This window comes from Microcaecilia unicolor, chromosome 3 (assembly GCF_901765095.1).
Source record: "Microcaecilia unicolor chromosome 3, aMicUni1.1, whole genome shotgun sequence".
Taxonomy (NCBI): Eukaryota; Metazoa; Chordata; class Amphibia; order Gymnophiona; family Siphonopidae; genus Microcaecilia; species Microcaecilia unicolor.
In genome coordinates this window covers 448,755,527-448,772,121 of record NC_044033.1, presented here as the reverse complement: position 1 = coordinate 448,772,121, position 16,595 = coordinate 448,755,527, and the positions used below count along the sequence as shown (strand labels likewise).

Genomic DNA, 16,595 nt, shown 5'->3' with positions numbered 1-16,595 from the left:
AGGGTTCACTGCTTCTATTCCTTCCCTCTAGCTCCCCCCAGTTCAGAACTTCCCTACTACTACTATCCCTCTCCTGTTCCAGCTCCCCCCATGGTTCCCTCCAACACCTCTGTCCCTTCCTTTCGGCAGTACCCCCCCTCCCCCGCCACAGTCCAGTACCTCTCTCCCTCCCTTCCCGCTTCATTCCCTTCCCTCTTCCCTCCAGTAGTTTCTCCCTTTCCTCCATAGTCCAGCACCTCCCTTCCTCCTGCTCCAGCCCCTTCCCCTTCCCTCCAGCAGCTCCCCCCCCCCAGTCCAGCATCTCTCCCTCCCATTCCAGCCCCCTCCCTCTTCCTTCCCTCCATTCCTTCCAGAATGAGCTCCCCCCATGGCTCCACCACCTCTCTCCCTCCCCTCCCCTCCTACTCCAGCCCTTCCCTGTTCCTATTCCCTCCAGCACCTCTCTCCCTTCCCTCCAGCCCCAGTCCCTCCTCTCCTGCTCTAGCCTCCCTCTCCTCCAGCAGCCCCCCCCCCCCATGGGTCCAGAGCCTCTATCCCTTCCCTCTAGCTCCACCCCAAATGTAGCACTTCTCTCCCTGCCCTCTGGCAGGACTAGCATCTCTCTCCCCTTTAGCTCTAACCTGCACCCCCCCCCACCCCCCACGGGGACCTCTCCCCCTTCTTCCAGCGCCCTCTCCCACAGTCCGGCACAATGAGTTAAACTTGAAAACAGTAAATTGAAACCTAATAACAGAACTACCATGAAACAGTATCAAAATATACATATTTAACAGCAGTGGAATTTAAATACCAGAGATATAATACAATGTTAACATAATACTAATGATACATCTAATAAGCATGCATTAGAGCATTCAACTAACATAGATATGATGCTAAATAGTTTCTATGATACGGCTTAACATATAGGTGAGGGACCAAGAACAGATGTATGGTAGGAACAAGATGCGTGGTACAGAGTCAGTTGGGATGATTTGATGGTTTGTTAAACTCAAGGTAAGTTCATTGTATAGTTAAGCAAGAAATAAGGAACTGATCTAAGTTATAGTATATGTAGCAAGCTAGTCCAGGTGTAGAATGGGTTTACAGTCAGTCACCCTTAGGGTGACTAAGAATTAAAGACTTGGGAGAACAGCCAGGCTTTCACCTGCTTCCTGAAGTAGAGGTAGTCTTGAGTTATACTTATCCCTCTGGGAGTAAATTCCAGAAAATGGAGGCTACTCTTGAGAAAGCTCGCTGGCGGGTATCACGTCGTACAATTTATTTTGATGAGGGTACAGATAGTGATGATCCTTGAGAGGACCTTAGAGCTTTTAAAGGAATGTAAAAGGTTAACTTATCCATTAAGTACTCTGGCCCATTTTGTCTGAGGGCCTTGAAAATTAAACAAAGAGTTTTAAAATTAGCACTGTAAGGTACAGGTAGCCAGTGTAGATTTTGCAGAAAGGGCATGATGTGGTGACGCCATTTGCAGCCTTCTATCAGTCACGCTGCAGCATTTGAATTAGTTGGGGCTGATACAAACTCTTTTTGGTTTGGTCAGTGTACAGGGCATTACAGTAGTCAAGTCATGATGTTATTATAGCATGGCTAAACGCACTGTGATTGGCTCAGAGGCTTCCAGGTCTCTCAGCTGAGTGAAGCACGGCCAAAAAAGACGTTTTTTTATTACTGCGGAGGTGAATGACGGTGAAAACGGACAGCTTTTTTCGATGGCCGGCCTCAACTGCACTTTTTTTTTTTATTATTGCGGCGGGGGGCAGAATGACGGCGAAAACAGACGGCTTTTTTTGATGGCCGGCCTCAACTGCACTTGCGGCGGGGGGCAGAATGATGGCGAAAATGGACAGCTTTTTTCAATGGCCAGCCTCAACTGCACTTTTGTTTTTATTATTGCGGCCGGGGGGAGGGGTGAGCGGCGCGGCGTCTTTCGCGTATTTGGCATGCGCAGAGCAGCCAGCCTAACGCTTTGCTGCTCTGTTTTACGATGGAATAGAGAATGCAAGTGAGCTACAACGAGTAGCTCATTTGCATTCCCTTTCCTTGATGCATAGCCGGTCCCTACCGATTCGCTATGGAATTTGGAAGGGAACAGCTCTAACGATGACTTTAGTGCATCTGGCTCTAAGTGAAGGAAGGAAACTCAAAATAAAGCTCAAGACTGGACTAAGCAGAAGTATGTAAAATTTGAGTAGTAAATAGGCAATCAGTATATTATTTAGACTGAATTGTAGGAGCCCGATGTGAACACAGCCTCTGCATTCCTTCCATGCTGATCGCTATTATATCCCAAAAGCTATCAAAGTAGTATAGATATAGATATAGTAGGTATTTTTCTATTCCTGGAGGGCTCATAATCTAGGTTTATTCCTGAGGCAATGGAGGATTAAGTGTTATGATATTAACAACATTCTAGAAGAAAAAGGTATTAACGATATTCTGCCACATCAAAACTAAAATGAATAGGCCTTGGAAAAAAGAATAGTAAGGAAAAGTCCTAAGGCAGAGAACATATTTCATAGAAACAGAGAAAAATGTAGGCAAGGTAAAAACCATATGGCCTATCCAGTCTGTCCATCTACTCTCCCTAGCACTACCTTAGAGATCCTATGTACTTTACCTAAGCTCTCTTGAATTCAGATACTGCTTTCATCTCCACCACTTCCACCAGCAGGCCATTCCACAAATTCACCACCCTTTCCGTGAAGAAGTATTTCCTCAGGTTATTTCTGAGTCTATCCCCTTTCACCTTCATCCTATGCCCCCTTGGTTCCAGAGCTTCCTTTCAATTGAAAGAGACTTGCCCCCAGTGCATTTATGCCATATAAGTATTTAAATGTCTCCATCATTCTCTCCTCTCCTGCCTTTCTTCCAAAGTATGCATATTGAGATCTTTAAGTCTGTCCTCATACACTTTATGACAAAGGCCACTGACCATTTTAGTAGTGGTCCTTTGGACCGACTCCATCCTATTTATATCTTTTTGAAGGTGCGGTCTCCAGAATTGTAAACAATATTTAAAATGAGATCTCACCAGAGTCTTATACAAGAGCATCATTGCCTCCTTTTTCCTACTGGCCATTCCTCTCCCTATGCAACCAAGCATCTTTCTAGCTTTCACCTCTCTTTTGTACCTATTTGGCCACCATAAAATCATTACATACGAAAACACCCAAGTCCTGCTCCTCTTTGATGCACAAGTTCTTCACCCCTAAATTTTACCGTTCCCTCAGGTTTTTGCAGGTCAATATGCATTTTTTAGCATTAAATCTTAGCTGCCAAATTCCAGACCATTCCTCTATCTTCGCTACATCCTTCTTCTGATTATCCACACCATCAGGGTATCTACCCCACTGCAAATTTTGGTATCATCCGCAAAGAGGCAAACCTTACCAGACAGCCCTTCAGCAATATCGCTGACTAAAATGTTACAAAGAACCAGCCCTAGAACAGAACCTTGCAGCACACCACTGCTAACATCCTTCTCCTGAGAATGAGCTCCATTTAACACTATATTTGTTCAGACCGGAATCGCCGTTAATGGATATATGTAAGCCACATTGAGCCTGCAAAAAGTACTACTACTACTATTTACTACTATTTAGCATTTCTATAGCGCTGCAAGGCATACGCAGCGCTGCACAAACATAGAAGAAAGACAGTCCCTGCTTAAAGAGCTTACAATCTAAAATGTGGGATACAAATGTAATAAATAAATAAATACCATCTGCTCTCTTCCACTCAACCAGTTCTTAACCCAGACAATCACTTTAGGGCCAATCACTTTAAGCACTATTTGTTTATTAGTCATCTACGTGGCAGTGGTGTAGCCAGAAGGCAATTTTTGGGTGGGCCAACAGGTTGGGTGGATGGGCACTAGATAAACACCTGCCACCTGATATGCCCTGTCCACGTCCCTACTCCTACCGCACACCTACCCACTCCCAATAACTTCAATGGGAGTAGCAGTGCTGGTCTCAGTGGCTGCAGGCCACATTGAGAGCTAGGGGAAATATAAGAGGGTGCACTCTTCATCCTCCACTGAGCCACGGTCCACCAACACACATATGCTTCCCTTAAATATGCCCTAAATATTACAGTGGGGCCCTAAAATATCAATACATCTTATCAAGAAAACTGAAAAAGCCAAAGTACTATAGAATACTACATAGAAAATTGATGCTCACAGAATACTTTGGTCACACACACAGAACACAAATACAGAATAAGTGACCACAAACCAAAAACAAATTAAATCAAAATCACAGGATGCCAGACCTTGCATTTAGCACAGCACAGAGAAATACAAAGAGATGCATTTTCTCCTATACTGTGCAAAATCACATGCAAGAGACAGTGTTAGGGGAGGTACAACTAGGGCAACTGCGTTTGGCCCCCTAGCCAGAGAGAACCCCAGGCCAGCTGGAAGCTGAAGAAGGTGCAGCCTGTTAGTAAGTTTTGTGTCCCCTCCCAAATTTCTGCCTTGGGCCCTAGCCATATCTAGCAGGATGTACATTTCAAATCTGACATATTCTAGTCACAAAATAGAAAAATAAAATTCTTTTTTCTACCTTTTGTTGTCTGCTCATTTTATTTTTCAAGTCATGTTGGTCCCAGGCTCTGGTTTCTACATCCTTCTCTTAACTCACTCACCAAGGTCTCATGTCCATTTGATACTTCTACTCTCTCTCTCTCCATGTCCACTATCCATCTTCTTCCATCTCTGTACCTCTATCTTCCTTCATGTTTAGTATCTCCCTTTCTCTGTGTCCCTATATTTCTCTGTCCAGCTTCTCCCCTCTCTTCGTCCCCAGTGCCAATATATCTCTACCCTCTCTGACCCTACCCCATCCAGCTTCTCCCCCTCTCACTCCCTCCCATTTCCAGCATCTGGTTTGTTTGCTTGATTCCCTGCCTGCCCACACACCCCGCCCTCCCTTCCTCCCTCACACTGTAGGTTTAGTATTTGTTCCCTTTTCCCTCATCTTCTTGGTCTAGTATCTCTATTTCTTCCCTCCAGATCCCCTCCTCCTCTTCCTCCAGCAGCTCTCTCCCTTCCTTCCAATATCCTCCTTCTCTTTCTCTCCCAGTCCAGCAGCTGCCTTCCTTTCCAGCCCCCTCTTCTTCTGACGTCCAGCAGCTCTCTCCCTTCCATGCAGATCCCCTCCTCCTCTTCCTCTAGCAGTTCTCTCCTTTCCATCCAGTCTCCTCCTCCTATTTCTCCCAGTCCAACAGCTGTCTTCTTTCCCTCCAGCCCCCTCTTCCTCTGAAGTCCACCAGATCTCTCCCTTCCATCCAGTCCCCTCCTCCTCTTCCTCTCATGTCAAGCAGCTCTCTCCCTTCCCTCCAGTCCCTTCTTCCTCCCTTGTCCAGCAGCTCTCTCCCTTCTCTCCAGCCCCTTCCTCCTCTCCCTCCCCTGGCCAGAAGCTTCCATCCAGATCCTCTCTTCCTCTTCCTCCCATATCCAGCAGCTCTCTCCATTCCCTCCAATCCCCTTCCTCCCACAAGTCCGGCAGCACTACCCCCCCCCCCCCCAAGTCCAGCACTTCTGCCTTCCTTCAATTCATCCTACCCCAATCCAACACCCTCACTGCCTTTTCTCCTGTGGCTCCGGGTCCGGCTGTCTGGGAGCGTTGCCTGCCTCAATTCTGCTCCTCCCTGCCGCTGCCTCGGTCCCTGCAGCATTCTTTTTTGGCCCATCGCCAGCAGCACTGCAATTCACACAGGCAGCTCTGCTCCTCTTTGCTGCATCCATCCGGCCCTCTCTGATGCACTGCATGTGAATGTTTTACAGTTTTTCACCTCTGAATTCCAGACATTTTTATTCCTTATATTCATTTCTTTCAAGCCAGGAAAGCAGATGCAGTCATATTGATCATGAAACATAATACGTCAACTGGAAAAAGCTTTTTTTTTTTTTTTTTAAGCATGTCAATTCTGCTTCACGGAAATTTAACCTTGCTATTCCTATAAAATTTCCTGAGTAGAAACTAACCACCATGTAATATATAGAGACTTTATGAAGTGGGAAAGCAGACAACAGATAGGATATTATTACCCTACAATGACTGACCAACATCACACTGGAGTCTCATACATTTCAACAAATTCACAGAATCATTACATTTCACTCAATCAAGCACAGTTATCAGCTGGCATATATTCTGCTTTATGCCCTGTAATATTGCCGTCATAGAATGTTTCACAAAACACCAAATTCATTTGTTAATAACTACAAGCCTGATTCATTAATGACTGAGGGGGTCTTTTACTAAAGATTAGAATGAGTTATCTGCAGCAGGGCCCACAAAACTAAAATGGGCCCTGCTGCAGATAACTCAAGCTAATATTTAGTAAAAGACCCCCTAAGTAACTAAGCTCTCTCCTAATCTGGTAATAAAGCGAATTGATGTCAAGTGGATATCAAGCAATATAACTACATATTCTTACCTTCCAAAAGAGGATACTACAATGCCGACAAAAATGTAAAGTATCTCCATATTGCTCTTTCTTCGGGTAGTATTTCTGTAGTGCAAAAAACATCAATTTCCAATCTGTGTGACCTTTTTCTGAGAGAATCAAATGCCTACAGACCTAAAGATAAATTAATATTTAACAAAAAAAAAATCAAAATCAGGAGCCCAAATCAATAAGATGTTAGTTAAGGTATGTCTATTAATGTTCTACATCACTCACATTTTGGTTCTAATCACCTTTAGAATCACTGGGCCACATTTTCAGCTGTAGAAGTAATATAGTAACCATCAACACTCATTTTAAAAGGTATATTCAGTAGCAGTATCCATTTAAGTTGTGCCATTGAATATATGGCTAAGCAGTGACTTCCACTAGCAGCTATCCATTTAGGGCCTTAGTCTATAAAGGTTATGCTCCTAATTTATGAGCGTAATTTACATTCCTAAATTACGAGCATAATCTATTTTGCAGCATAAATTATGTTTATAAATTTAGGAGCATAAATTTCAGGAATGTAAATTTAGGAGCATAACCTTTATAGAATAAGGCCCTTAGTGGTTGAATGCTGCCGCTAATCAAATGGTTTCCAGTGGACCTCCTGACTCAGGCCTTTTTTTTTTTTTTTTTAAATATATTTAAGATCTTGTATACCATCACTCCTTTATAGAAAATATCTGGCCAGTGTGTGTGTATTGGGGGGGGGGGGGGGGGGGGGGTAATTCTATAATTGTGTGCCTACATATAGGCACCTAGAGAGTACCTGGTTGGCATAAATTATATAATGGAATGACGGAGGCTACTTTTCTTTACAGCATATTTAGCGTAATAGCCTGTAATTTGGATCCAGCACTTACGCCAGTCATACTGCTGGTATAAGAGTGTGCACCTACGTTCCGGAGATAAACATTTATTCTATAAGTTATGTGTGAGTCCCATCCGCACATTGTCCATGTGTACACCTAGCTGTAAAATACATGCTAAGTAAGATATGCAGGTATTTACAGAATACTGCTTAGGCAGAATTTTGGCGTAAATCTTAATTTCTTTGAGTGTATGTGCACACGTCATTATTCTTGCATGTCTTGACGTATTTGCATAAACAGCATGTAAATGTATACGCATATAGAATTTCCCTGCACGAGTCAAATGGTCAGATATTATATATATAATTTTTGAAAATGTCTGGATAAGGGAGTAATTCATTCGCACTTCATCAGGAACTTGCTCTAAATATTGGGCCCATTAGAACTCAATTCTATTTTCCACATACTGAAGTTATATCAAATTAAAATAGCATTCAATTAACAAAATGCAATGCAACTCGGAATATATTCATCCACCACAGCTAAGTTTATACCCTAAGGCCTTGTCCTCCCTGAGTGTCCCTTTTGCTCCTTCATGATCTAACAATGGTCACACAGATTCCCTTCAAAGGCTTTCTGCTTCTGATATACCTGAGAAAGTTAATATTATGACTTTTTGCTTCTGTGGTAAATTTCTCTTCTTTTTCTCTTTTAGTCTTTTGCATCTAACTTACCAGTGCTTAAGTTGCTTCTTTTCTCTATTTTGATCCTATCTTCCACTGTTTCAAAGGTGTTACTTTGGCTCTAACAGCCTCTTTCACTTCTCCTTGTAATCATGCTTGCTACTTGATATTCACCTTTATTAATTCATGGATGACATCTGATCTGGGCTTCCAAGATGGTATTTTTAAACAATGTTCATGACTGACTTAGTCCTAACCTTTGCAGCAGATCCTTTTAGCTTCTTTTTAACCATTTTTCTCATTTTATGGTAGCTGCCCTTTCAAAAATTAAATGCTGCTACAGCTGATTTCTTTAGAGACTTCACTACAAATATTAGCTCAAATTTAATCCTGTTATGATCATTTTTGCAGCGGATCCTCTCATACGAAGCCCTGCATTCCAGTGGTTCCCAAACTTGGTCCTGGAGGCACCCCAGCCAGTCAGGCTTTTCAGGACTGCTGTCTGCATCTTAGTATTATTGATTTGTTTAATTAAAACTTGTTAAGGTACCAGGGATATTAGAGACATGATTATATGTTATACTGTGTGATTTAGTGTTTGCTTTTTAGCAAGTATAAAATTATTAAAGCAACTTACTTACAGATGCAAATACTTTGTAAAGACACATCCCCCTATGTAATCCTAATTAGAATAATTAAGACTATAAACAAAGAAATGTGCCCAGAGTGGGAGTTGAGGAGGGTGGGCGGGAAGAAAACTAAACTAGGCTCTGCTGTGCCTTCTAAAGGCTGTTAGAGGAGCATTTTCAATATGACATCCAAGTCCAACTTTGGATGTTTTGCTAAAAACATCTAAAATTCAAGTGGGAAATATAGCCATTTTCAAACATAAAAATGTCTATTTGCTAGATGTTGTTGTGATCTATGCATTTATCTTTTTGGTCTATTTTCAAAAAGAAAAAAAAAGTCCAGGTGAAAAACGCATAAAATGGAGCCAGTATTCTTAGTAGACTAGCCACACAGATATCCCAGGAGAGCAATGGGGCACCCTAGGAGGCACTGAAATGGATTTCAAATAAATGCTCCCAAGTACGCATCTCACCGTTGCTCCCTTGTCTGCTGAGCCCCCCCTAAAATCACCCAAAACCCACTACCCACAACTGTACACCACTACAAAATCCCAACCCCCAGGGGAGTAAAGAGAGGTGATCCCCGATACCCCCCAGTGGTCATCTGGTCATTTAGGGCACTTTTTTGTGGCTCATTCATTAATAAAACAGGTCTGAGAATGGATAACATCTCCGCCCTGGGCCTCTCCTCCATCTCCAACTTAAATGGGACAGCCGTAACCATCTCCCTGACAAAACTGGTGAAAGGGTGCACCTCGGAGGAGATTTTCATCTGTCTTGAGGAGGTGAGAGTTCAGAAGGGATTCCATATGACTCCTCCTCCGAGAAGTAATGTGGATTCTCATATGACTCTCAAGAGCAGTCCCAATCAAATTCTTCCTCATACTGAGGATCAGGAGATTGAGTCTGCACTGGCCTGGACCTTGTGGAATGATGTCAATGCTCTGAAGAGCCCTGACGTGCAGTCGTGCCCTCAGACACTGGGGAAGCTTCCTGCCCTGATGCAGAAGGGGATACTGCATGCCCCAACCTCGATGCCATCACCTTACAATGCGCTGGCATCAAAGATCTAGATGCTGACACCAACGGAGCTTTGAAGAAGGTCTGAGGCTGCTCTGCAGGGATCACAAATGCCCTCCATGCCAAAGCTGGAGCTCCCTATAGCAACTGCACTAGCTCCTCTTGGAGCATGCTCTGGAACTGCCCATCGAAGATGGGAATCAACAAATGCATGAGAGCTGGAGCAGAGGCAATCTGAAAAGGCATCTGTGCCGAACTGGTGTTGAGGACTTGACTACTTGTTGACTGGCACACCAGCACCAAATCCATGGAGAGGGAGCAGTCCTCCCCATGCCAGGGCTTCTCAGGTATTAAGAGAATCCAATGCACCTGTGTCCCAGCACAGGAAAACCGATGCTTATGCTTCTTGGGCTTCCTCCAATGCACAGAGCTTCGGTCTCCTGTGCAGACGAGAACAATGCCAAATCCGAGCATCTCCTCAGTGTCGGGTCCAATGTTGACTGGTCCCAGGGCCTGCTAACAGCACCCAGTGTCGAGGCAGGTGGAGACCCACTTGATGCAGGTGCACTCCCAGTGAATGCCGATGTAGGAGAAGCCACGGAGGTTTCTGAGATGTTCTGAGAGAAGAGGACATTTCTCTGGCAGCTATTTTCTGTTCTTTGGCTGCTGGAGAAGTAGCAAGTCCAACGACCTCAATTAGGTACTAACTAAGGTGTGGGGAAGTAGAATATTTGCATAGGTTGCTGAGTTAGCTTCAAAGAGCCTGTTTAAAAAAGGCCCCTTAGATTCATACCTATATAAAGAGGAAAGGTCCCACTGAACTTTCTTTCTGAGAAGTTCTGAGAGAAGACATTTCTCTGGTAAGTGAACACTATTTTGCTTTGTGCTTTGGGAACTTAAAGATTGGGGTTTAAAGGAGGAATTGTAGGTTAGTGATAGGCAAAATAAAAATATAAAAAAAGCCAATTTTACCAACTAATCTCCATAGTCTTTTCCCCTTAGTTTTAAAAACTTTGTACCACAGCATTAACAGAGAGACTTTAATTTGAGCTTTAAAATTTGTTGTACTTTCACAAATCCATTTACCTATGGGGGGGGGGGGGGTGACATTTCTCGAATTCTTCTCAGTAAAGAACAGGAGTTCATTTACCGATGGTGAACAGTGGCCCCTAGTGGCCTTAACAGGGAAATCGAGTGGCAAGCACTCATTTAATTGAATTTTTCCCGCGGTTGAAGAAACAGCTGACAACCTATATATAATCTGAGTATGTGTGGGCGTTCTTTACCAGGTTTGGGACCGGGCTGGGTGTTATTCCTCCCTGGTTATGCTGAACAGTGAGTAACAAAGTTTAATCAATTTTGCTGAATTTATGAATATTGTCATATTTTTGAGTATTTTAACTTCGCACATTTTTTATTTTTTATATATTGTGTGGTGTTTGTTTTTTATACGCTGCATATATTATTTTTTTCACAGATCAGTTCCCCTGAGGATACCATTAGTTTGGCTAAACATGGCCCATGTAGGGAACTAGGAACTCTGAATATTGATCTTTCACCAAGAGCTTCACACACATTGATATTTAAAAAGTATTGCAGTGATCAAGAATTTACAGCAAGAAAAAGTTTGGCATTGCACAGACTCGACCTAAGCTAAGTAGTTGATATATATTTTTCATCAACAGAATATCAGTTTTTTGGATAAACAATATTATCCTTTTATTTAGCATTATGGTTAGGATGGAAGCAGGGTGTGCAATGATGTAAGAAAATGGTGTGTATGTATACATCTTGAACCGCCAAGTCACAGTAATACACCAAAAAAACTGAGCACAAACCAATATGACATACAAATATATTTTATATCTTACACATTTTTCATTTTTTGAATTTAAAAAAAAATTGTTTTTGTGATACCAATGTATTTGTACTGTGGTTTCTGTAACAGTCTATCAATTGTGATATTAGAAACTGACCTTTATAGGTTACCCAGAAATTTGATTACACTTCTTGGCATTAAATTTTAACTAGAGTATAGGCTTCCTGCTTCTCTTGTTTTTGTTTACTTTCTTCACAAAAAGATCAGTCACCATATTTATAGCAGCCTTTAGCCTGGACCACTGTTTTTCCACTTCTCCTACGCCTTCCCACGCCAATAGCTCCTTCTTCAGGTATTCCCCCATTTTATCAAAATCAGTACGTCTGAAATCCAGTACTTTTGAGTTTTGTGCGTCCACACTTTACCCTTATATCGAACCATATGGTGTGAAGATCAGTATCGCATAGGTGGGCACCCACCCGGATATCGGAAACACTACCTCCATTAGTGAGCACTAGATCCAGCATCGACCCTTCCCTCGTGGGTTCTGTCACCATTTGTCTGAGCAAGGCACTTTGACAGGCATCCACAATCTCCCTACTTCTTTCCGATTCCACAGACGGGACGTTCTAATCCACATCAGACAAACTGAAATCTCCCAACAGTAGCACCTCCCCTTTCATAAGAATCTTTTGAATATCTTCTATCAGATCCTTGTCTAACTTCTCCGTTTGCGCAGGAGGTCTGTAGATAACTCCCGTGTGGATAAAAGTTCAGTTTTCTCTTTCCAGGACGATCCATAAAGCTTCTTCTTTTCCCCAGGCTCCCCGCATTTCAGCCGCTCTGATATTTTCTCTCACATACAGAGCCACTCCTCCACCTCGGCCCTCTCTATCCTTCCTAAAAAGATTATAGCCCGGTACGGTCACATCCCATTCATGATAATCATTGAACCACGTCTCCGTAATAGCAACAATATCCAGGTTTTCTTCAAACATCAGGGCTTGCAAGTCTTGAACCTTTTTACTTAGACCACAAGCATTTGTGCACATAGCTTTCCATAGTGAGTCTGGGTGTTTTTTTAATATTTACATGACCTTTCCCTCTGCCATCATTTTTATTCTGGGGGTGACTTTCCGAAATCCCCTGTTTCCTTTTGTCACCCCCACCCTCTAATTTAAATGTCTAGAAAAATACTGTAATTTCTCCCCAAGGATCCTTTTTCCCATCACAGAAACATGTAGCCCATCATTACAGTACAGCCTGTTATTTTTCCACGTATTACTCCATTCTCCTATGTATCTAAAACCTTCTTCTTTACACCAAGACTCAAGCCACTTATTGAATTCCTCTGTTTTGCATAGTCTTTCCTATCCCCTCCCCATCATAGGAATTACTTCAGAAAAAGCCACAGTCCAAACCAAAGATTTCAGTCCCTCCCCAAACTTCTGGAACGCTCTCTGTGCTGTAAACTTGCTATTGTTGGCCAGGTCATTTGTCCCCAGGTGAATTACAACAACATCAGTGTTAGAAGCCTCGCTCTCTTCTTGGATCACTTTCAGTATTTGGTCTGTACATCTTGTAGCTGAAGATCCTGGAAGACATTTCACTACATTGGAACCCCTGAACTGTGCTCCTAAGTTAATGCCTCTGATAATGGAGTCTCCGAGCAGTAATAATTTTCTGCTTTTCACAATTCTATCATTAGTTGGGGGATGTTTCTGGGGTTGTGCTTTTTTCATTGCCTCTGGTTCTACCACAGTACTTCTTTTTTCGCCATCATAATGATGCAACGCTGCAAAAGAATTTGACAGGGGCAAAGCTTGGAAGGGCGAGTGTTTTTGTGTCACAGATATTAGTCTACCAGACCCTACTGTGACCCATCTGTTCCTCTGATGTTTCATTCTGTGAGGCAATGGTGGTGGTAAATTAGCTGGGAAATGAGTAATCCTGGACACTTCTTTAATTGTAGTTAATTCCTTCTCGAGTTTGTTGCTCTCTCTTTCAAGGATGATATTTGGAGACAGATAGGAAAGCTCTAAGGTTCCCCGATAGCTTGCCTTAGGATTAAAGCAGAACATATATTGCACTGAATGAACATCATAATGATGTGATTCACAAGTGTGAAAAGGTGAACTATGAGAGGGAATAACAAGAATTAGGATTGACCAATTAAGTGTAATGAAGATACTTGTCCCTTGATTGCCCTATTTAAAGGGAGTTTACCAAGGGGTTGTGGAACTAGGACACAGGTAACCTCCGTTACCAATCAAACCAAGTCTGAAAATGCCCAGCGCCGCTCACAAGGTAAACTTAGGTTCTACTACCCAGCTCAAAACAAAATTGCCCCTCCTCCAGAGCTATGAGTCACCAGATGCTATGTAACCAAAATTGATTGAATTAAGTCTCTGGCAGTGTAGATTCAATACACAATTCTAATGAAAACAGACACCAGATCAATGTCACCAGATTAAGTCACAGGTTAAAACACAATGCCAATGAAAACACCTTTTAAGACAATTCCAGCATAAAAAGATTAAATCACTAGCACAGATATTCAAAACACAATTCTCTAAAATCCCTTTAAGACAATACCAGCATAAAAATATAAAATCACAGTGCAATATAGGCAATAGGATAGAGACAGATAAGGAACTTATAGAGGTCAGACCCTCTGTAAGTGAAAGGACAGGGTTTTGTTTGTTTGTTTTTTTGTAAATAGGATAGAATAAAAAGGGGGTGAAATAGAATAAAGGAGTCAATAGTTTATCAGGAAGATATTAAGAGCAGGACACAGGTAACCTCAGTTACCAATCAAACCAAGTCTGAAAAGGTTGGCCTGCTTCCCACCCCCAGGTTCTCGCTCGTACTACAACAGATGATTTCAAAAGAAAAAGAAGGTAGGCAATCGATTTAAAAAGTGATGATTAAAATGTACTGTGTGCACTGTGATGTCTATTTTAGTGGCCCTTACCAGGAGAAAAAAAATCTGCACGAATATAACACATGCTAACTGTGCATATACAAAAAACCCCCACCCCTTCCCTCTACTATTTCGGCTGTCATAGTACCAACAGTTCTTGACCACCCATTAGGTATTTCTCAGTAAAGCTAGGGACCATTTCTGTGCATTGGGTTGGAAACGGCTGTGCATCGTCTTACATGCACATTTTGTATAGTAATTAGCTCATAATAATCGCTTTGCATTCTGTTTTCGTTAGCTGATAGGAAAAGAGCTTGGAGAATCCTTTTGTGCATGTCTCATTTTACTCCTTGCTCGCTAAACCGGCTAGAACTGGTATAAAAACCACACTGCTGACTTGTTAGGCTTTGTGCATCTGAGTTGGAGTACTATATACCAAGACCCCCTTCATCTTCGTCGATCATCTTATATAAACCAAGGCTGCTCTGATCTCTGAATATGGTCTTATTTTTTCATCACCATTACTAGCTAGATATGCCAGAACTCGATCTAGCACCTTTTTCTTCATAGTTCCAACTTTTTGGCCCTAAGCCTGTACATAAAAGATTCAAGACATCCTTAAAAACATCTTTATACACTGGCTTTTGGCCTATCAATAACAAATTCAAAGAAGGGTTGCCACACAAAGACACAGATATAGTACGTAAGTTTTATGTGAATTAAAATATGGCTGACTGAGAGTGCCTATAGTTGGCTTTAGCATGTTTGTATGATATATTTGATAATTTATTCACAATATGATTTATTGTGCTCTGGTATAGGAGGTGGATGTTTACGTACTTTTAAATAATCAAAATTGGAGTTCTTTTAAAATTTGTTTATTGAGAATAGTATATCAAAATATCAATACCAATAAACCATAAACCACAGGTTCCTGCTGTTTGAATCGTACAATTAGTGCTTCTGTTGTATGGCAGATTTACTACATGTATGTTGTGTTAGGATTTGGGGGGGGGGGGGGGTTCACAATGGTAGCGGAGAGATTTCTGTTGCTCTCAGAATTTTTTTGTATGCTGGCTTCCAAGGACAAGTGTCCTTGGTTCTGATTTGTACCTATTGTTTTTGGATGGGTGGTGTGGGGTGGGGGGGGAGGGGGGGGCTAGGATTTTTGAAGAAGCAGAGCATGTTCAGTGCATAAGAACTGCTAAACTGTGTCAGACAAAAAGGTCCATGAGGGTCATGTGTCCACTCTGTCACAAAGGCGAGCACCATCCATTAGGTGTATCACAAATGAAAAGGTTGAGAACCACTGGTATACCATCTGCTACTCCTGCAAGACTATACACGTCAAATTTATTTACAAGTTGGCTGTTTATTAAATCAATAAGCTGACAAATATCCAGTCACTGAAATCTTCCCAATATCTTTGAAGGCGAACTGCCACAAGAGTTTTTCTATACTTGCTGATATTCATAGCAGGGAAATATGCTGACCCCTTATGAACTGGTAAAGAACTTTAAAGAGAGTCCAAATAAAACAAATGATTGTTATAGAATATATTATTCTAAAGCAGAGCTTGGCAAACCCCAGGTGCCAGGTTGCCATGGTGCCTAAAAATCAGACCTGGTGCCTGGGTTTTGCACCCTAAAGATACTGTCTCTACATGCAGTACTGTTCTAGCTCCCTGGCCTGGGTCCAGCCAGCGACTCTCTGCCCTCTCCCCCTTCTCGAGTCCAGTGTCTGGTGCTGAGTTGGGGGGGGGGGGGGGGAAGATAAGGGAGAGAGGCGCTGGCTAAACCTGGCAGGAGGGAGATGGAAATGTGCTGACCCGGGGGGAGGGGCGCTGGAAGGACATAGAAATATGCTGGACATGGGGGGGGGGGGGGTGCTGCAGGAACATAGAGATGTGCTGACCTGAGGAGGGCAGGGGAGCTGGAGGGACATGAAGATGTGCTGGACCCTGGGGGGAGGGGCTAAAGGGACAAAGATGTGTGTTATCCTGGGTGAGGCACTGGAGGGATATGGGTATATGCTAGGCCTGCCAGGGAGGGGAGCACAAGAGGAAAGAGACATATCAGGTTAGGGGGATGGAACAGAGGAGAGAACTGGACCCACAGACCATGACGGGGAACAGAGGAGAAACAGGAAGAGATGCTGAACTCAGAGTGTGGGAGGAAGGGAAGAGAAAGGAAAGGACAGGGCACAGAAAAGAGATGCTGGGCATGGAGTAAGAATAGACAC

General features: G+C 42.7%; 1 protein-coding gene across 3 annotated transcripts in view; it reads right to left on the bottom strand.

Moving 5' to 3' along the window:
* Window positions 1–16,595, bottom strand: part of FBXO25 (F-box protein 25) — a 106,986-nt gene that overhangs the window by 25,604 nt on the left and 64,787 nt on the right. For all 3 annotated transcript variants that reach the window (XM_030198933.1, XM_030198935.1, XM_030198934.1), the window contains exon 9: window positions 6,451–6,594. In XM_030198933.1, coding sequence (XP_030054793.1) covers window positions 6,451–6,594 — 144 coding nt within the window. The remainder of the gene's footprint in view (window positions 1–6,450; window positions 6,595–16,595) is intronic.